This window comes from Anopheles arabiensis, chromosome 2, assembly GCF_016920715.1.
Source record: "Anopheles arabiensis isolate DONGOLA chromosome 2, AaraD3, whole genome shotgun sequence".
In the NCBI taxonomy this organism is placed as follows: domain Eukaryota; kingdom Metazoa; phylum Arthropoda; class Insecta; order Diptera; family Culicidae; genus Anopheles; species Anopheles arabiensis.
The window spans coordinates 4,899,740-4,922,458 of NC_053517.1; the positions used below are offsets into that span (position 1 = coordinate 4,899,740).

The following is a 22,719-nucleotide window of genomic DNA, read 5'->3' on the forward strand; positions in this document are numbered from 1 at the left end:
TCTTGTTTCTTGTCGTACCCCAACAGAAGCAGTGTTGTCGACTCACAACTTCAATCCTTCGTGCCCGAAACACATCACAAAATACTATTTCAAAAATGGCTAAACAGTCGTCTAATGCACCATACACACACAAACACACCATTAAACGATGAAAGTGGTGCATACGGTGGAAATCAAATTGACAATATTGCAAGGTCAGTGTGTTGTACTAGGTCCCCCCCTACACCAAAATGTCTAACCTCCCACCCCACGCTGGCACCCAAACCAGAACTGCCATTTCCGGAAGGAAATTGGGACTCCTTCCTTCGTTTGCACTAGGTGGGATACACCGCCGGTTCGACGACGACTTCAAATGCTTCGACTCATCCCGAGCGCGGAATGAAGACAGATTGCTCACCGTCCCCGGGAGGACCTTTCTTCAGGGCCACCGTACCCGGAATGCCGACTGTGCTCAAGCCGGAATGATTGATTTTCTTCCGAGCAATGGTTCGTGGCGCTCTTCTTCGGATTGACTTTGGCTGTGCACGTTGCGAGCCAGATTTGCCGTTGTAGTTGCTGCTTCTACTGGCCCGGTTTTTTTTTTTTTGCTCCTACCTCTTCTACTCCTCAATTGCTTGGCCTGGCCTGGCCTTGAGCGGTAGCCGCCGACGATTGTGTGGGGATATGGCCTTTGAACTACGAGCACACACACACACACACAGGGTCCGTACTTTTTCCTAGCTGCTCAAGAACGAGAATTTGCTCCATATTTCGGATTCGCGAGCGGGAAGAGAAAGGGGGCGATGCGGTGGCGAAGCGGGAGCCTTGGTACTTTCTCTGAAAGGTTTACCACCCCGGAACAGAACGTTGATTGAAATCGATTGCCATTTTTGCACGTCCGGGAAGGAAAAGGGCGACAAGGAGAGAGTTACGATTGCTTCGGCAAAGCGATTGAACTTGAACAACAAACTGCAACCTACGCGAAGGAGCGCGCAATGTTACGTCACTGCCCGTTTTGGTTGTGCAGTTTTTTGCTGTGTGTTTGTGTGTGTTTGTGTCTGTTGGAAATAAATTTAATTCTCTCCTGCATTCCCGTGCGCGCACGAACACAATTCGATTCGCACGTAGCGAAAAACAATCATAACCTTATCAATTCGCAAATGTGTATGGGGAGGTGCGAAGTGGTGGGTGGGTGGGCTCCTCTTCGAGACGAAACACAACTTACCGTCTTGATCCACTGGTTCCAGCAGAACTGGAACTCCTCCCGATCGATGTAGCCGTCCTCGTTCTTGTCGAACACGGCAAACATCTGCTCCAGCCGATCGGACGGCACCACGTAGATGTGACCTTTATCATTGCGGAACAGAGCCCGACAGATCAGCGTAAACTCGTTCAGCGAAAGCCGATCATCTCTGCAGAGAAGAGGAAAGGTGAAATGTAAATTAGTTGCTTTCCCAGTGGTGCAAATGCCCGTTTCCTGCTAGATGTGATTGACAGTCGTCGGTGGTTGGTGGCCGTACCGTAAAATCTACCGCAATATCCTTCCAACCGAACCACCACCACCGAGAATGCGAAAGGTCAATGGGCAAGGTTTTAGCAAAGTTTGGTCCCCCCAGTCAGCCCCACCTGCCACAATTACATGCAGCCTGAGTGCAGGCGAGTTGCAAAAGTTTCTGCGCCTTCGCGTGAACGGGAAAGCGGCGGCGACCTCGGAAAATCAGGAAACTTTCTCCGAAGGACGCGCGGGCTTGGGAACAGCAGCAGCATACTCCGAAGCCCGAAAACCCTAGACGATGCAAATTAAATAAATCAATACCACCAAGCATTCGCTGCGGGGGAGGGGGGCTTAGGACGTGGGAGTTTTATTTCGCGTTATTTATTTCTACTTTTGGTCGAAGCTTTCGCTCCCAACGCTCACGCGGATCATTGCAGGTGTAACAGCAGCAGCAGCAGCAGGCTGATGAGTGAGGAAAAATACGCAAACGGTTGCCATGCGGATGAGGCACGACGCCGCACGAGAGTACGCGCCACCCGAAACGCAACACAATAACTGGCGCGCCAACGCCGTCTGACGTCTGATTGACGTACATCGATACTGGCGGGTGTTTGGTGGTAGCTTCTGGAAATAAATCCTTCTGGGTGTTGATTTTCCCCCCTCCCCTCCCTTCCCAATTCATCCACTCTGCGAGAGGACAACCGACAACCGGCCGTGTTTTCTGCACAATACTACTGTGGTCGAGAGCCCGGTCGGGAGAAATCCTGCCGGGAAGTGGTTTGGGGATTGAATTTTATTTCGCACCATGAATAACTCAACTTTATAACTTTATTAGTGTCAGTTGCCATTTGCGGACGCGAACGTGCGTCCATCGACCATCGAGAGAGAGCGGGTGAAAGCTTTCACCTTCCCTGTTTTCTGCCACTTTCATCTCGCAACGCAACGCCCCGAGACCCCGTGAGAGTGGGCTGTGGGTGAGGATTATTTCATTTGAAAGCTCATCACAGAACATTGAGTACCGTCGAGCGAGCGAGCGAGAGCGCATCTTGGGGAATTGCGACAGTTCGGTGGAAGATTTTCCCGATTTGTTAGGGGCTTTCTCGCACACAGCCAGCCAACCAGTCGGTGTTTGCAATCGGGTTCCAGAACTGACATGCCCGCGCGCGCGCCATTCACTCACCGGCGGGTACAACTCCCGCCTTAGTGCTGCGTCCCGAGCCCCGGTTGCGCATGGCCCATGGACAACTTTATTTTATTTCTTACCATCTACCCACCACCACTGCCCTCCACCCCCCCTGGCCCCGCCGCCACTGGTGCGCCGGGTAAGTCCGTGCCATGGACAATTTATGGGTTTAATTTGCATATTTTTATGCTTCACCGCAATCGACACCGATTGCGCTTCGCCGACTGGCTTTGGCAGAGCTTAAAACTGGGCTGGGTGAAATGGGGGGTAAAAAGGACGGAAGAGACCAAACATAAAAAAACGGCAAAAACAAAACGAGATTCGTTTTCCTCCCTCCACTCCCATTTCCCCTTCCTTTGCTTCATCCTTTCCGTTCGGAGTTCCCTTTCGGGGCCGAAGCAGACGATCACGTGTACAGCTGACAACAACACGCACAGACACACACACATACACACATACACAATGCCTTCGACGTACGATCGACGGTACGACACGATTTTCACTCTCAGCAGCACAACTACTTGACAAAAGCGGCAGCTTTTACGGACGACAGCATTCGACAAGCAATAGAAAGGAAAGCGAGAGTAAAAAAAAAGGATTTTTGGTATATTATTTACTACTAGCAGACCCAATTTTTGGCCATTGCATGCGTTCTTCCACACAACTTCCAAAATGAATGAAAATGCTGGGCCAAACCTGGGCGCAAACTTTTTGGTGATGGGAAACTTTTGGCCGGAGATTTATCTCGCATCGTTCAACGCGCCCGCCCGCACGTGGAAAACTACCATCAACAAGGGTCTGTGCCGCTCCTGTGTGTGTGTGTGCTGCATCAATTCCGCACCACTCCGCTTCGTGTGATTGTGATAATGGCGCAAGACGCGCCCGGAACCACACGGTTCCGCCAAAATGATAATCGCTGAACCGACGCTTATTGCACTTCGTTTGTTCCCTTTGCCTCTCTCTCACTTCGCTCTTAACAGTGCCGTCGCTTTGATGTGCGTCGACAATGGTATCATTTTGTTGCACTAGGAATGCCTGCAACTATCTTGAGAAATTTTGAGAAAACCCTCCCAAAGGGTCCCGAAGCGAACTGTTGCCGAACTGTTGCAGTAAGAGAAAGTTTTGCAAGCGAAATGCGAAACGTGCTGCTCCACGATATTCAGCGTTCACAGCGTTCCCAGCGATGGCAGCTTTTGCAGTCGCGTTTGTTCAAGCGAAGACGATTGTTTTCAATTAGGCATGTAAAAGCACTTGCAACATGTAAATGAGTTATTTGAGTTTGCAAAAGTCAGTCGCGGTGAGTTTTGCGGTATATACGCTTTGCGTACGTATGTCACATGCTGCCAGCGTTTATTATTGCGTATGATTTACACTGCCAGCGATGGAACTGTGTACGAAGCAGTGCTGCACAATGTCACTGTCAATGGCATACATAATTCTGGCTGGAACAAATTCCATGCCAGCGTCACGTACGCAAGTATGATGATCAGGGGTGATACTCAAACTGTTGGTGTGACCAATACATGCTTAGTGACATTTTTGCAACAAACGCTTGGTCAGTCACTTTTTCATGACTTTTTCGTTTAACTGCGATCAGTTCTGCAAAATGGCACTGACAAATTCCGACTGAAACCAAATCCATGTCAGTGTCACGTACGCAACTATGATGATCAGGGGTGATATTCAAACAGTTGGTTTGTTAGCAACTCTTAAGTCAGATACTTTGTCGCGACATTTTCTGTCGGTGATCATCACGATAGTCATGGGAGATGTGTGGTGCGTGCGAGTGGTCCTAACCAACAAAATGAGGATGCTTTATCGCTCAAATGCTTTATCAGTTTACCCAACAGACCTTCAAAGCAGACAGATAGTCGCCAAGTTGGTCCCACGAATATCTTGATTATCATTGGGAGAAATTGTCATGATCAAGTAAGTCACCAAAAGTTACGTGCTATAAAAATGTCACCAAGCATGTCCACCAACTTTTTGAGTGCCATCCCTGTACATCACAATTATGAACCTGTGCTGACTTGAACTTCGTTTCAGTCATGAGTGTTGGTGCATTTGGCAGCACATGTTCACAGCCAGAAAAAATCACGATTATGTTTGCGCCGCCATTAAGCTCAGTCAGACTATCGCGTTGGACTCAAGCCATTCGCATGTCACATTCGGCATGTCATGGCGCATTTTCATTAAGTATCAGCAACGAACATCAAGCCATACCACGGATATGTTCTCTGTTTTCGTTAGTGATCGTCACGTGATGCTCATGACATTTTGCAGCACTGGTATAAAGTATCATTTAAATTATGCAATACTTCAACATCTTTTTTTTTTGGGAGTTTAACATGAACAAACAACAATCGAGATTAGAGCGAATGTGTCCAACTTATTTTGCTGCACGGGTTTTCAACGGTATGTTTAGATTTATCGGCAAGGCGAAACAACTTGCCTTTGCAATTCATCAAAGCAAGCCGCTGCTGGATGGCTCACCCTTCCCATTTCGAAACTACCGAAATAAAGCAGCAAATAATAAAACACAACTCTCCACCCATGTAAGGGGGGGAAGGGAGGGGGCAGCCCACACTGCAGCAGTAGTAGTTGGTGTTTGGAGTTGACTTTCAAAACCGAAACTTTGCACGCCACATGCCGAGCGCTGACTGTATAATTGTAACAAATTTCGCAATCCTGAGTGGGTCCTTTACCACCGCGCACTGCAGGGCGTCTCTCGTGTCCCCCGCAGAACCCGACCGCTGCGACAGTCATTTTCTGGTCCAACACGAATGAATGATATGTATCTCGAAAAAAAAAGCAAAAAAGAAAAAATGGCGAAACATACAACTAATTTCAGCAACATTCAAGCGCAGCAGCGTGTTTGCTTCAGGGACAAACACTGGTGTGTAGATTTGGCCTCCCGATTACTGCTCAATTATCCAAGTTCAAACTCGTATAAATCTTCACACAGCGATCTCACTCTCTCCCTCTCTCTCTCTCTCTCGCGCCTTCACCCCGAAAAAAGGAGTACATTTGCATGTTCAGCGGAAATTTAAAACTATTGGCTTTTTGCCCACGTCAAAACGAGGTTACTGAGGGCAGCAAGAGGAGGGCGAATGAAAAAAGAAAAAGAAACGGAAAAAGTCGATGAGGAAAGCAAGTAAAAGTAGTATTGGGTTGGAAAGGTAGGAAGAGAATGCCACGCTGGGGTGAGGAGGAGCAGGGTTTGAAAGATGAAAAACTCCCAACTAAGCCTGTGCCGGGCCATGGGGACGGGCCAGGATTCAATATCGTGTCGGAACGACGATTAGTTGTTTGCCAGAACCCGGAACCATTTTTCTTCCTTCATCGCTCAGTTCCCGCTCCACCGGGAGGGGGGACTCGACCCTCCAACATCCATTCCTGTCATCGCACGTAAGCATTCCCATGACGTAGGCATTTGTTTTGTGCCGTTTGACAACGCTTCGGGGAAAAGTTTTCCGGCCAACACACACACACACCCACACCCATACACACCCGCCTTTCTTGCCCTTGCGTAATCAATATCCGGTCTCACACTATACACAGTTATTTCGATGCATCATGGATAGGGGCAAATTTTATGATTTTCACATTCTCACGTCGTACCATTTACCCATCCGGCCACGAGCGCCGGTGAGAACGAAAGCGAAGGAGCACGACAGCACGAGCAGACGCAAAGCTCCGATCAAATATCGATGATTATTGTAAAAATCGGTCCAAATAAAGCTTACACCTCCCCTCCCCTGTCGCATCGACGCCCCTTCCGAAATGGGACGGGAATAATCATCGCGAATTGGCATGGAATTTATTTGTATTGTAAACAGTGGCATACCCTTTATTGAGCCGATATTCCGGGAATTTTTCCCCCGGAGTTCCAATTCGTGGTGGAGCCGCCTGGTAGTTCATATAAATGCTTGCGCAATGGCGGACTTCTCGGGAAGAGAAGCAGAAAGGATGGAATGGTACAGTTGCAAAATAAATATGCAACATGACGGGGGGTTTTTTTTCTGTGTCTAACGAATTGCAACACAGCCACGTTCTTAACAGTGAACAATGGTCATAAAAGTTTCGGGTGTGCACATAATGCAACACGGAAGCCGACTGTGGCAAGGCTGACAGGCTTCCTGGCTCGGTTGGCTGCCGCTTTCTGTACGCGCGAATCACATGAATAATTGCCACCAGCTGCTGCTGCTTAAGACGTGCAAAACAGAACAGAGGGAAGTGGCTGATGATGGTGCAAAGTTTAAAGAAAAATGGCCCGTCCTTTTTAAGGCAGCTGGAGAGGAAAAGTTTAATTGCCACAAACCATGTGGCTCTGCTCGCGCGTTCGCTTAGCAGCGGCGCTATGGCAACGGTGAGAAAAGAATCATAAGGGGTCGGCGGGGGTTTGGGAAGGAAACTGAAATCGAAACGAAACGGGCAAAACTCCCCCCCCCTTCTTCCCTTTCTTTCTCACTCTGCCGTCGTCATTGCACTAATTTCACTTGCTTCGGAAGCGAACCGCTCATTGTGCGCGAAATGAATGAACAGTGTTGCTGCGCTTCCGGCCACTCACTTACCGGAATGCGTCTTTTTAGTGCTCTGTTGCACTTTTCACACTCCCCCAGTACCTAGTGGCCTTCTGTAACGCAACGGGTGGCAATTGTACATCCTTACTAAAGTAGTCACACACACACACGGCACACTCGCACACAACAAATTAAGTTAAATGGTTCACCTCGAGGGGAATTTGTGAAGTGTGCTCGCTGCTGCTGCTTGAACAACAGTTCAAAGGCTACTTTGTTAAACTTTTAGCCCGCGCGTGTTGTCTTGCAAGCGCCAAGATGTTAATTATACATGCAACACGATGCAAACATTATGCGGTAGAGGAGGGAGAGAGGGGAGGAGGGGGGGGTGCATTCAGCCCCTCACAAAAGGGTGGAATTGTTCGCCTTTCTGATGTGAGTTTAATTTAATATCGCGATGACGTCACGGACAATGGATGTGTGTACGTCGGGTGCACGGTCGGGGCTTTGATTTGTGACGTCAATCGCTCACCGTAAGCAATGGATCGCATCGCCTTGCGACACACTCACACCCAAACACGTCTATTCATTATCATCAAAATATCATCATCATCGTCGTCATTATTGTCTTTCGAGAATAGCCGCTCGTCAAACTATCGCTAATTACTTTCGAATCATGCCCGGGCGTCGCTCTCGCTGCGTCATCATCCCCGTTCGTCGGCTGTCTCTAGAGAGCCGCATTTGTATGTGTGTTTGCGCTGGATTGATTGAATTTCATGTGTTCACACTCATGCCAAACCGACCGACCGGGCTGTGTGTGTGTGTGGGTCCTCTAGCTTTCCCGAAGCTATCGATCGTATTGACGTCTCACATTTGCCTTCCCATTGGGGCCCTTCGTGCTCTACTACTAGTCTGCTGAAAAGCCCGGAGAATGGGTGATTAATATGCGGCTATTGTTTGCGCCTTTGTGTGTGCCTTCCTGTGGCGATATGTGACCATGTCCCATGGGTGTGTTTGTGTGTGAGTGATTGAACGTTATGGAAAGGGAAACATGGTTTTACACGGAGCATTTTTCTGCTCGTGCCGTTATTGACTGTTTTCTCTGTATTTTATTCCCCATAATGATGATTAAATCTCCTCCGACAGATGATGTGTATCAGCGGGCGTGATTTTACATTAAAGTTTTTGACGATTATTCTCTTTCATTCTTTGGTGTTTTTAATAAAGATATTTTCTACTTGCAGATTAAATTGGACAGTCCAGTTTGTGTCAAAGGGGATATTTAAAGGTAAATGGTAAGTAATTGAACGATCATTACTAGTAATCTGAAATATATTAAAAGTATAAAAATATGACCATCGACTTCTTAAACAGCAATTTCAGCTTGTTGGTTACTCTATTGCATGGCTTCTAACAAGCGGATTGCATACTTTAAGGCGCATTAGCCTCAAACGTTGGATATTTCACACCCATACTCATGCCATCATGCGGCTCTTTTATTCGCACAGAAGTGTAGTGGCATGTTTTCATAAGTAATTCCGACATTGTAAGTTGTATAATCTCCCTTGTAATACAACCAATTCATTAAATCAACAAATCATCCACCACATCAACCTGTATGATCTAACAACAGCAAACCACCGAAGCTAACGCTTTAAAATCCCCCCCCCCGCTCTAAATAAAGGACGTGCTTCGCCTTCCAAACCAAACATTATAACTTCAATCGTCCCACAGCCCCTTGCCCCCATAAGCACCCCCCCCCCCCCCAAAACAAAAACAAAAAACAGGTGTACCACAGCTAATCACACCAAACACTCCACGCCGGCTCGGCTGCCCATGCAAAACCCTTGGCTCTTCGTACAACTATTTAACATCAACTTAGGAAGCGGCAACGCGTTTTAAAACACGAGCGCACCCATAAATTTGTCTCATCCGCTACGACAACATTTCAACGGGCACTTTGTCACTGCCAGTGCCAGCGCGCGCAACACGTCCGTCCCACAAACTGCAAACAATTTACATGAGACCGCCCTCCTCTCTCCGCCCACAGCCGCCTCGGCTGGGGTCGCCTGGTCTGTGCTGGATCTATCAACCGCCCGCTCTGTATCTTACAGCGCGCAGCGTCCGCTTTTATGAGTGATTTATTATATCGCGTGTGTTTTTGTACGAGTGTATGTGTGTGTGTGTATGTATATCACTCACCGGAAAACTATTTCCCCCATAACTATACCGGTCCAACAGATCCAACGAGAGGGTGATAGAGAGAGAGCGCGCGCGATTAGCACATACCTCGATGTGTGTGTTTGTTGCACGTTTTTTGAATGTTTATTACACTTCCTGCACGCCGCCGCGGCAGACCACAAATGGTGGTGGGATTTAAAACTGTCCTTCCCTTGAACAGTGACGTTTGCGATCATGCAGATTTTCACATACACCTTTCCCTCCCTTACTCTATCGTCTCTATCTCCACAAAGCGGGGCAGAGCTGGGTTTAGAGCAAGGGTTTGTACCGAGCAGAAAACGAACGCTGCTAAACATGATATCGCCGTAAAACAAAGAAGGATTTTCACCCATCATCATCATCTCCAACATCATAAGCAAAAGGAAAAGCGTGGCTCCTCTCGTTTTTGGGGATAAAGCCGTAATAAATTTCCATCTTTTCCCTTCGGCGAACCAACCAACCAAAACGGGGGGATGGGGGGGGTTTCTGCAAACTGATGATGATGAGGATCATGCATCAGTGAAATGTGTGCGCGCGCCAAAAAGGTCCGCTACTTCCGACGGACAAAATAGAACACATTACAACCCCCATGGTCGCTTCGTTATACGCCGGTGGACGACCTTTCGCCGGTTGCCCGGTAAAACAGGGGCTAAAGAGATTTTCGACCTATTCTGCCTCTATCCTCTCTCTCTGCGTACTACCATCGGTGGTAGGGTCAGAAAAAACCGACCAAAAAAACGGGCGGGACTTTATAATAAATACACAAATAGAAAGCGAATTGCAAAAAATAACCCGATTCATTTAATTTTGTTGCCCCCTGGTCGTCGCCATCGTCGTGTGAGGGATCATAAAATCCCTCGCTCCGGCGAGGTGGGGTCGGGTGCTGGTCGGGCGGGTCCAAAATGGACCAATTTTTCCAAGCCATGAATAAATTTGCTCTAACCTCTCTTTCCATTTTTTTGATCCCATCCTGTACGCGCGCGCGTTAACCGACACACATATGACCGGAATGCGCGCACACGTGTGTGTGTGTGTGTGTGTGTGTGTGTGTGTGTGTGGTGTCCCGAGAAAAAAAGGATCCCCCCTCATAGCTCTGTGGGTTTATTTATTTGATCTGATCACTGCCACGAGCTGACGAATGGTGTCCAATAACCCCTGGCTTCCTGGGGATGGTAGATAAATGTAGTTAGGGGGAAATGCCCTCTCCCTGCTCTCCTCCTTGCGACCTCAAACGCACGGGGGGGAAGTGGGTTCCATTTTTAGATTTCCACCTTTTCCAAACACCCAAGAGGAGAGGTACACAGGAGGAGGGAATACGTCCGGATTCATCGTACTTCCCAATAAATGGCAGACAAAATCCTCGTCCCTGCCACCGAACAATCCACGTAACCGAGGAGAGGATTTTCCAAAACGGTGGTAGCATGAAGAGCAAAGAAGTAACAAAAAACAGGCTGAATCCATCCCGAAAAGGTAGCACGATATCGAAATTTATCAACCAACCAACCCGTTCTGGGTGCCGCGCTACTGCCACACTGTGCTCTACTGGTAAGCCCTGTAGCTGACATCGCACGGAGCATCCTACTGTGGCCCTGTGGCTCTCTCTGTCTCTCTCTCTCTCTCGGTTGCGGCTCGAAGTGAACGAGGAAAGGACGCCACACAAAAAATAAATTACTTCGGATATCCGGAAATGTTTTCCTTCCTCTTTCGTCGTTTCGTCGTCGCCGTCGTCGTCGTCACCTTCCGGCGGACGGATGCCCGAAATGCCGCGCTGCTGTAGCGCGGTCGAGAGCACCCGGTCGGTATAGTTCTTCCTGTGCAAAGCGGGGCACGTTGTGGGGCATGACGCGACGGGGCAAGATGGTGGACGGGAACGTGCGGAGAGATTCGAACGCGTGTGCGCGCACCCTCTCCCACACTGTGTGGTACGGGTGATTGGGCGAGCACTTTTTTTTGCACTTTTGTATGCACAATTTTTGATGGTGCTTGATGGTGTAGTAGCAGTAGTAGTGCCACGAACTTGTGCCCTTTTGCTGAGCAGCAGGGGATGAAATTTGCAAAGGAAGAATCTTTAGTAAAGGGGCAGAACTGCCGCGGAACTGGAACTGAAAGGTCTATTCGGTTCGGCGAAATGAGATGATTGATTTTGTGCGGCGAATAATCATAATAACGACGTCGGTGGTCGGTGGTTGAAGGGTATTATTTGTTTTGCTAGCAGAAGCAGAGCGACAAAATGGGGCACAGATAGGAGGGAATGGAACCGGAACCATTGCCACTTTGAAATGCATTGCAGATGCAATCAATAGGCAACCTCTTTTCCCTAGCAAGGAGTGACATTTTTCATGCATTTTAAAGCTGATGCTTGTGCTGTGTTCTTACTTTTCACAACTAAAAAGGTAGAGCGGTTTTGAAAGGACATTAAAATACATCATTCGTCATGTCAATTGCATAGTTTTAGGCGCTTGTAACACATTTCAGTAATCGATCAGCAACAATGCGTTTGAAGCACAAATACTTGAATTTTCATGCTTCGAAATTAGTTTTCAATTCTATTTTTACATAATTAACATCAATATACCAACTAGCAATAGTGTCCCTTTCATCGAATTCCCTTAGGCATATCATTACAATGCAATCAAAGTCTCGTTTACACAATATCGTACCACCACTACATCGAACAGAGAAACGCTACGTTCGCTAATCTTCGTGCCATTTATCAACCAATCACACCAACCGTACTGCTTCACATAAAAGCGTGTTCATTCTTCCTTCGCTGCCATTGCCATTTTCCAAATGTGTCCCTGTATCGTGTTTTTCTCCAATTTTTCCAATGACGCCTAATGCTCCAACTATCGCCGCCAATAACAACGCCCCTGCTCCGTGTGTCCCATGAATGGAACTGCTCTCAAACGCGGCGAACGATGGGTGTCGGGTAAAATTAGTCCGAAAGGTGGAAAAGAAGAGGAGACCCAGTGGGATGGGGTTAAAAGCCAGCGCGCTGAATACGCTACACCCCAGGGGCCCCCAGGCCGGTAGGCGCGCACAGGCATTTTCCTCACGCCATATCACGCCATAGTGCGGTGACGTGTGCACGCTCGTATCGCCTTCCATTTTGCACACCAATACACCGGCGGCCTAGTAGTGTGGTGGTAGTGGTAATAGAACCCGGGCGATGACAGGCATCCAATTTGATGCCCGAGCTCGAAAACAATAGACGACGACGACGACGACGACGACGTCGGGCACATACAATACGGAGTACGGAGCAGACACGGAACATCACCCGGACAGAGGCAGCTGTCAGCGTCACAGACACAGAGGGAGGCGCGTTACCTCGACCACCGTACGTCTCTCCTGCCCATGGATTGGTGGAAAGCAGAGAGAGGAAAAAAAATGTGGAAAATCCTCGAAACCTTAACACTTGTTCCTGCAACTCTTTTACTGTTGCTATGTTTTATACTTCCCCCCCCCCTTTACCCTCCCCAGAGGCGTGGGTCATGGGTGAAGGAGCAGGGGGGGTAGATGATGGGCTCCATTCGCGTATCCCACTATCACTACCCCGGCATACTTTCTCTAATCATTGTCACTGGAATATTGTGACAGCAAATCGAGTGTCACTCGTTGTCGGTTCCATTGTCAGATGGGCCCGGGTGTCACTGTCCCTCTCTCTCTTTCTCTCACGGGCGGCAGCAGAAAACCCATTGTGCAGTTTTGGTGCATCTGTGGCACCCCGATAGCGCGAGACAACAGCAACAACACCTTGCTTGAGTTGCCGGGACCGTCCTCCATTTTTCGTCCAATTTTGTGCACACGAAGCGAACCGACCAACAATGCCGTGAGGACACCACGGGGAGAGAGCAATATTGGGAGGACAAAAATATACCCACGAGCGCGTGAGGCACTGCCTGTGCAGCTTGGCTATGCAAAATGCCAGCTAGACCGAACACCATTCCTCCTTTCTTCCTCGTGAGACGGTGTGCGAAAACACCCGGCCCCGAGACTCGAGCCTCTGTCTGTGTCTAGAGTTTCTGGGAAGGAAATGGGTTTTGTGGTGGTTCTATTTTTTCCCCCTTTGGTGACACACACACAAAGTGCTGCTACCTGGAGGATGCTCTCCTAAAATTGTTGTGCAGTTTTATTTTATTATCCGCTATCACTTCCTGCGCTTTTCACTAGCAGTAGGAGCAGTGGCGGCGGCAGCAGCAGCAGCAACAGCAACAAAGATACCGTATCAATGCAATCCAATTATACCCAATTGCGATTGAAATTCGTTGTCTGTTCGGTTTCTTTTTAGTTTAGCATACACGCAAATGAGTTTCTGTTTCTGCAGCGGGTTTGGCAGTGGTAGTGTTTTTGCAGTAGGTAGAGAAAAAGAAAGCGCCATTTCCGTTAGATTCAATTCGAGATTTCCACTCCAGGTCGATGCATTGACTTTGTTTTTCGCAAAAAAAGATAACGATTAATTATAATCAAAATGTGCTGAAAAATTACATTAAATCCTTTCCAGTACCACTTCCCAACTGTTATGTACAAATACACACACGAAAGAAATGTGCTTTAAAATGTAAACAACCCTACACCATCACCCCCTTACGTTATCGTGCTCGCATCAGAATGGTAACGATCGAAGAAGCAGCCAAATAAAAACGCTCCCTAACTTCACAAATCAATCGCAAACTTAACTTTCGCCCATAAAACCCGATATGCGCCATCAATGTTAACAATAACGATCGTAAAAACACCTCATCCACCATCCACATCGCGCGCTTTCCCGCTGCTTCGTCTGCATGCAGCTCGCCTCAGGATAAAGGCCCCATCGCCCGATAGAAACAGTTTCCTGCCATAAATTCCAGCCCAGCACTACTGCACTGCCAGCAAAAGCGTTGCATTCGGAGAGGGAAGGAAGGGTGGCAGTTGCTCTCCGATGCCACAAAAGCAGATTAACATTTATCTACGGTACGTGTCGAAAGCCGCCGAAGACACCAAAACCATCACAATCCCCAGCGCACGATGGTATCGCTATTTTAGCGCGAACGTACCCACAATCACACTCTGTGTCTGTGTGTGCGATTGTTGCAGGGCAAGTCTGGCTGGCTGGCGCACTCGTAAAACTTTACAGCCTTCACACAATAGGAATAAAACAGTGGCGTTTTGCAACTTGCCAAAATAGGATGTTTCCTACTCGTGCGCATCCTCGTGCTTCTCTTAACTCTCGCGCGCTGTGTGCTGCACTACCCCGGGCCGCCGGGTTGCAGCAGCAAGTCTTCTGCACCTCCGAGGGCCTTTACTTTATAGTGCGGGCTTACCTTCTTTTCCGGAGGATCTTTGTTTGGGGACGGAAGGGAGCCACAAAGCTCGCTAAAGCAGGTCACATCTCAACCGAGCATGAGACATAAATTTTCCACCCAGCTTTCCCAAAGGCGAGCTGCCTTTTACCCGGCAAATGGAAGGGGGATGCATCGGTGGACAGCGAGAGAAGAGAGAGAGAGTGCGCGCACAAAAAGTGATCACCCATAGAACTAACCGGAAGCGGGGGAAGTTTTTGGCAAGAAAACTTCGACAAGCTTCACGTTCAATGGTTCGACATGCCACGTCCGGAACACACACACACACACACACACTCTCCATGGGCACAGAGGGACCTGTGTGCGTGCCTGTGTCTGTGTGTCGTCTGCCAGTCGTTCAGGGCGTTTAAACAGTGAGAAAATTTGAAATTTATTGCCCGATCAAAAGGTAATACATTTTCCTTTCGCCATGGCGAGATGCCCACCGCGCAGAAAAGCACCAGAACTTTGTATGTGTGTCTCCATGTGTGTGTGTGTGTATCCCTTGAGAGTGTTGGAAGAAATCCCACCCTGTAGTCGTTGTCGTTGTGAACGTAATTTTCACGATCGCAGGAAAACATGTTCTTTTTCTGTCTCTCTCTCTCCCCGTGCCTCCCGTGGGGGTTTTCAACTGCAAGATATTCCCGCTTCGGGAAGGCACGTGGAAAGATGAACAATTTGTGCCGGTTTTTTTTTCATCCTTCTTTTGCTTTTACTGCCACCACCAGGAAGCAATATGATTTGAAATTTTATCCACACATTTCGATGCCCAGGTACGTGGCCGCGGAAGCCGCGTCGGGAAAAATCTGGAGCGTTGTTAGGGAGCGTGGCAGAGTGCGATATCTGCGAAGGAGCTTGGTCTGGTAGCTGGCATCCATCAACCCACATAAGTGAAGGACAATTTGCATGGCACGAAGAACGTGCGCGTGTGAAATTCCCTATTTTGAGGGGGGGCGGGAGTAATAAATCAAAATCAATTCATCACTGGGTTGTCATTGCATTGCTGCGCGATTTGTACGATCACCACGTACGTCGGTGACCTGTCGAGCATGGTACGCGCAGGTACATGGGGCGATGGATGCACGAGAAGAGGGATGAGATTTTGATGGAATGTGCAAAGGAATTTGATGCATTTGATGAGCTGGAATGATGACAGTATGCAGCAGGGGAGATCGATACAGGTTCAATTTGCAATCGCTTTGTTTCGTCGGCCAATGAACCACAAGGGAGCGGGTCCAATTGAAGGCAATAATTGGTATGCCCTTTAATAGTTACTCTTTTTTTTTGTGTGAACTGTCACATAAACATGCACAATAGCGTTTAGCATATGCTAATCATCGATCCGGTTTTACGATGTGCTGGGGTAAAGTGCAGCCACCGTACTTCAATGCAATCCGTAATAGGCTGATTTAGCATCAAGCGCAATCAACACGGATTAATCGAACGTCGGAACGTACCAGGCTGGGGCCGGGAAGGAATCATCGCCACACCGGCCACAGTAAACGGTTCCACGCAAAGTGCCAATTTTTATACACTCACATCCACGCAAACGGCACAACAGCCGCCGCTTCCCCGCAAGGTGGAATCCGTCGTACGCTTATTTCAGCACATAAACCACGGCATGGCATGGCATGAAATGAACCAATCAAACTTCATACTTCACTCCACCACCTGCCCAGCAAGCAGCAGGTTAAGAAATAGTGCGGACGTGTGGAGCATTTGAAGCCGTGCCGGTACTGGTGCTGGGACGAAAGCACACCGGCGGCAGTTGGTAGCGATAGTGCATTTTATTGAATTGCCATAAAACGGGTTTATTTTTATCCCACTGCGACATATTCTCTGGTTGCCGCTTTGTGGCGCACTCCTCTGGGGACATACGGAGGGTTCAATATAAGCTTCCAAACAACGCAACAACGCGGCAAGTACGCCACAGAAGCGGTGTGAGTGTGTGCAAAAGAGGTAAGACCTTTAACCCCTAGACTGGATAACGAACGAAGCACGTGCAAGCAAAGCAAGATGGGTGGGAACCACCTGAGAAAGTGGGCAGATCGTTGGGTTGGGGGGTTTGGGTGGAAAGCTTTTGCAGGCTTTCAATAGAAATTCAAGGTTGAAAATGCGTTTATTCTCTTACCATACGGAAAGAGGTAAATATCAAACGATAAATATTTTATAGTAAGTTGTAAAAAGTGGCATTCTGATGTGGTATTGTGGCAAGGCGCCACAACATGGGGAGTCGCCCATCAACATGACAGTTCACACGAAGCTCACTCGTCCTCGCGCGCGCGTAGCTCACACGGCTAGTCTCTGGCGTTTTCTCTCGTTTGACGTCGCATTCCCAAATGGCAAGCGCCAAAACAACAAACCCCCTAACTGACAGCTACACAATGTTTTGCCCCTTAACCACCCTCCTCGTTCACTCTACACCACACCAGCATAGCTTCTTACCCATCCTTGTCGAAAGCGGTGAAACAAGCGTCCATGGCCAGCGAAGGATTCGTCATAAAGTCCTCGTCTGGGAGCTCCGTCGGCTGCTGGGTTTCCGCCGCGGCACCGTTGATCCGTGGGAAGGGTGGAAGGGTTGGCGGGGGGATGCAACGGTTAATCATGGTTAAGCCGACAGGAAGCAAAGTCACCAGCAGCAGCAACATCGGTCAAGCAGCAAACCAGTGCGAGAAGAAAGAAGGAGAGAAAGACAAAAACAAAAGCATTTTATTATTAGTACAGTCTTGTTTGTCGGGGCGCGCTAACAACAAGTGACCCGTTGTTTTATGGACGCGAGAGTCCGGGTCCGGGTAGCTAGGAATGGATGGCACAGATTAGGTACACATAAATTTGTAGCAACACGAACAACGGAAACAAAAAAGCAGAAAAAACGGAAGCGGTTCAAGCAAGAAGCACACAAGTCAACAACCGGGAGAGAGACAGAGCAACATTTGGGAAGCAAACTTGGAAAGGTTTGAGGACGAGAGGGGAGCAAGGGCTACTAAATGGAGATTACTGGGAAGTGAGGATACTATTACTACTACTACATAGCAGCAGCAGCGACACAGAGCGCATCTCCTCAATAATTAGCCAACTGTCAAAGGTAAGCACCATAACAACACACACAAATCGACGGTACGATTCGGAAGGGAATGATTTTTGCTGTTGTTGTTGTTGTTGTTGTTGTTGCTGTTGTAGTTGTTGTTGTGTGGTACGGCACACTTGGTCGCTTTGGACACACCACACCACCAACACACAAACCCAAACACACACACACACACACTACTAAGCCAATGGAGGGATTTAACCGACTGCCGGCTCTAGAAGGCACGGTTTTTTTTGTTTGTTTGTTTGTCGTCGATCGTGTGTGCGTCAAACGTCAAACGAGGCAGGCTCTCGTCGGCGCGGCTGGTTCGTAAAAATGTGAGAATTTGGTGCACTAACTGGTGACTGGCAATCGAACACACTGCAGTACAAGCCCATGTACTGCAGACACACACGCGCACACACAACCACCACTCGCCGCCGGACGGTTACAGGCCTGTCCAGGAGAGCTGTCCCGGAATCAGCAAACACAACAGGGCACAAACAGGCGTAGCAGTAGTACACCCTATGAAACCCCGTTGGATGAGTGCGTGGAACCGTAATCGAGTGCGGGTTATATCACGGGACAGTCCTCCCCCCTGAAGCGAGGCCACAACACACCGGTCTGACCGCACGGATGGAGAACGTGAAAATGGTCGCACCGAGCAGCGCTGACTTTCCCGAAAGCGGGCGACCCGTGCCGCGTTGGCAACGTGCTTATTGAAGAAACCTGCCGCACGGTGACCATAGCAACGGGGGTAAATAGTTCCCAGTGTCCGCCCTCCCCCACGAGCCGCGATGACGTGCGTTGCTACGCGCAGTGCACGACCGAAGCGCTGGAACACTGCGGCGAAGAATTGCGCCCGTGCGGGGAAAGTTTAAGAGCGTGACGTTTGACGTTGGGCCGTTTTTTTTTTTTTTGAGGAATTTAAAATTTTAGGCCAGATTGACAGTTGCACGCAGTGGGGCGCTCGGGTGGTTGGCGCGCGCGCGTGTGTGTTGGAATAGGTCAAAACGAACAGACGAACTGTCCACAGTAATGCACACAGATCGGAATGGAAAATGTTGTGGGTGCGATTTACTGAGTTTCATTGAGCCGTTTCATTTTCAGGAGGTCGTAAACGGGCAATGGAGAGAGGTGGATTATTATTCAAACATGGCCAACATACATCGAGAGCGATATTTTCCTTAGAAGGTTTGTTATTTATATCCTTCCATGAAATTACGGCCGAAGAGCAGTCAGCCAGCTCCTGTTGGTGGTAGCATCATCATTGCCGGGCAAAGGCAATTGGACTGTCCTGCCATTAGACCGCATGAGTTAACACTGTAAACAAACCGACCAAGCGAGCGCACCAGGGCCTGAGAGGATCCGATGGTATTGGGTACGTTTCGGCTTTCATAGTAGAACAGTTTAGGCAAAGTAAATTATTCTCCGAAAGTTGTGTGTCCAGCGCAGTGTGCCAATTCTTGGAGTAGAAAAATATTATTCTTCAAGATAAAAATAACATACGTAATGAGGTGTGTGTAGGTTGGTCCAACGATCTGGTGGAAATGGTAATTTTTGGAATGGCTCGTCATCCGGTTCGAAGGACCAAATTCGAAGGAACGTCAGCCAAGACGATAAGATGCAGAAGCTTTTTTTAACTGTTAAATGCGAAATACAAGACCGATCTTTTAAGGTCCTTATCATCTGCTTTGCTTCGAATATTCGCCTCTGCATCAATAAAACAACTTCCAATCGCTATTGCTGTCGAGTTGGAGTGTTAAAAGTGGATAGTTTTATTAACAAACCACACGACACTAAAGGCCATTCTAAAGACACGCACAGGGACACAATCTTCTTCAACTAGACAATTACTTGTGTCGTCGTGGTGCGTTACCGGAATACCAAACAACGATATAAACCCGTTTCACTCCTTTGTGTAATGACAATACCCCGTTCAATGGCTGCTGTTAATGCGTCCGGATGTCCGCTCCAACCGTACGACGGATGTCCGGATCGTAAACATACGCCGGACCGAGTTGCTGCCAAGGATCAGGATTCAAGCGTGTCCCCTGCCCGCCCGTGTTATTACCAGTGACACAATCCATTTAAAAGCCGCCGCCCTTTCCTTATGTATCGAAATTATGGCTGTTGGTTCGTGTCCTCACTCCTACCATTACTTCGGCGCGATGCAATGGATAGAATGTTAACAGCAAATTAACGCTAAGATGCTGCCCGGAATAGTTAAACTAAACCCGAACGACTAAACTTTCTGTGTCTCTTTGTGTATGTGTGTGTGTGTGGGATGGAGAATAGGGTTGTTGTTGTTTTTTTGTATCTTCGTATTATCGTCCACAACAGCAGCAGCAGCAGCGGCGGCACACATGTGGCGCACAATTTCTTCGCTCGCATCGCTTGACTCGTTGCCTGGGGGAAAGTTTGCTCCAAATTGCAAGGTAAATTTCTTTTTGATTGCGTGTGAAAATCCACCGCTTTCCCGCTCCTTTTCCTTTTCCGCACTAGGAAACGTCTCAGGCTTCCGTCGGCTTCTTCTACCGAACCGAACGCGCGACGGAACGCGCAGCATTTACAACACGGCGGTGAGCCGTTGCCAGGCGTAATCCTTTTAACATTAGCGCCACTGTGAATTATCCCTTGCCCTCGACGGGTGCACGGGCGAACGGAACGGAAGTCTTTTCTTCTGCTGCTGCCGTTCTTCGGTCTTAGTTCCGAACTGGCGCAGAAACGAGACCTTCCTTTCCGGTGGTTACACCCCCCCCTCAATTCCTCGCGCTGATTATGCTGTGGACCACCCCGTTCAAGACGACGGCGACGACGAAGCTTACGATCGGTCTACGGACACAAGAACCCTTCGCCACCCACTCCCCTCCGTCGAGTGAACCCGTTTGGGGGAGAGAAAATTAAATACTCCTTTAATGCGCTTCACTTCCTTCGCTTTCACTCGGGGATTATTTTCCCGGCGTGCCAAAACTGGTGCGAAGATTGTCTTGAAGCTTCAAAATAATGGAGCCTGTTTGAGGCCGGTGTTGTAACCCGGTCGGTGGCAGTACGGCATCCTTGGTCTCGGTCCCGGTCCTCGGTCCTTCTCGGTACGTGTAATGAGACCTCGCGTTGCGCACACCGTGTACTGTGTGTTCTCTTTGCCCACCTCCCCTCCCGCATCATTGCGTTCACTGTGTATCATCTTGCGCCATGGTGCGCGTAATAACAGGCACAAGCCGCTAGGATTAAGCGGAGCCAGAGCCTGAGAGATGGAAGCTCGGCAGCAAACCCCCCCACGGACTGAAACGAGCCTCTCGGAACCACGTCGAAAACAACACAGTATCCCGCGTCTGGCACGGTGCAGGAATGGAGGGCAAAACGGTGAAGCCAAGGCAAACCGATTATGCTGTCCGTTCGGGTCGGATGGTATGATGATGCTTTTCCGAAAATATTTCCATCATTAACTCGTCTCCGGCGGTCTCTGGCGTGGCGATAGGGTGGTGCTTTCGGGCTTTAGGGACGCCACGGTTGCAGCAGCGGCGCAACAAAACTGCCCAGTACCCGGGTAAGGTGGCCCATGAAATAAATTTCACCACGGGATGAAACAACCTCCCCAAAAAAGAAAAAAAACACCCAACACAACCCCGGTTGAAATTGTTCGACTTGCAAATACCAACCTCTTGGAACGCGCACACACATCCGTCCAATCGCTGTGCTGTGCGATTGAAAAGGGAAGTTTACGCGGTTATTATTAACCCATTGCATGTTTCGTGGAATGTTTTCCCGTTTGGGCCCGGCCAAGGGAGGAGCCCCTGTTTTGCGTACGTATTACGATAAAATCAATTTTAACAGCACAATATGAGTGGTTTTGTACACCAAAATGGGAGGAACGGTTGGAATTTGCGTATCGAGTTGACTATTTCATCACGTTGCTTGAAGTGAAAAATGAAAGCTACAACTTTTCATATTTTTACGAAGAAAAAACCGTTGACATGAGACTCTTGGAAAGCTGTTGTTAAGCATTTAACTCGAGCACGGCTGCAGTATCGATTGATGAAATTCTATTTAAATCAATCGATTTTTTAAATTCCAAAAACTCCATAATCATTACGAGCCTCATGTCAAGCCTAGAATGCACTGAGGCAGGAGAGGCACTGAGAATGGAACATGAGTAAGAAGAACGTTTTTATCATCATCATCAAACCATATTCCAACTGCCGTTAGCCGTATCAATTACTTTAATTAAAAGCAAAAAATCTCTTTCAGCACAATGAATTTCCAACGTAATGATGGATTATTGGGAAAATGTTTTTTTTTGTGTTTTTTTCCACAGTTTGGTTTTACAGGGTTTTTGTTACTTGATTTCGCAAGCGTAGCAACGTTTAACGCAGCTGCAGCATTTGACAGTATAAGCGCAACAGTTGTTTTCGGAACGTCATCACGCTTTAGACAACCTTCGCACTTAAAGTCACACGCCCGGTGCACAATTTCACAATGCCAGCGTTGCAAATTCAAGGAAGTATTCAACTACAAGTGTATAAACGGATTCAGGGCATTTGACAGCGTGAAAATGTGGTTGTTTACAAGTTAGGAGATTTAAGTGCAAAATACAACATAATTACAAGGGACGAACACGTTACCTAGGGTTACCAAATTCTGTAGTTGTAGCGCATTACTTTGCACACGTTTATAGGCGCTGGTTAAATGACTGATTCAAGCCGCCAAACACCCTTTGTACTGTTGTGTACCACGATTACGATATCCAGTGCAAAGGCTGCCCTAAGCGTGATGACGTTCCGAAAACAACGGATGCTCTTGTCCTGTCAAATGCTGCAGTTGCATTAAACGTTGCTACGCTTTCGAAATCAAGTAAGCCGCTCCTGTACGTTTAATGCAGACACAAGCATTCTGTTTTCAGTTGAATCTTAAAAGTAATATGACGATGCATT

General features: G+C 48.3%; 1 protein-coding gene and 1 long non-coding RNA gene across 11 annotated transcripts in view; one reads left to right on the forward strand and one right to left on the reverse strand.

Annotated features, from left to right (window-relative positions):
• LOC120898293 overlaps positions 1–22,719 on the forward strand; it is a 124,747-nt gene that overhangs the window by 79,101 nt on the left and 22,927 nt on the right. Inside the window, exon 4 of the long non-coding RNA XR_005738641.1 lies at positions 8,422–8,472. This is a non-coding gene — a long non-coding RNA (uncharacterized LOC120898293). The remainder of the gene's footprint in view (positions 1–8,421; positions 8,473–22,719) is intronic.
• The window catches only part of LOC120898286 (nicotinamidase), a 59,447-nt gene that overhangs the window by 12,161 nt on the left and 24,567 nt on the right, over positions 1–22,719 (reverse strand). For 3 of the 10 annotated variants that reach the window (XM_040303925.1, XM_040303927.1, XM_040303922.1), the window contains exons 2-3: positions 17,164–17,246; positions 1,205–1,391 (exon numbers count right to left, since the gene is read on the reverse strand). In XM_040303925.1, coding sequence (XP_040159859.1) covers positions 1,205–1,391; positions 17,164–17,246 — 270 coding nt within the window. Of the gene's footprint in view, positions 1–1,204; positions 1,392–17,163; positions 17,250–17,811; positions 18,112–18,144; positions 18,431–22,719 lie in introns of those variants that run through there. The other 7 variants (XM_040303924.1, XM_040303926.1, XM_040303921.1 and 4 more) reach the window with 5 other exon arrangements.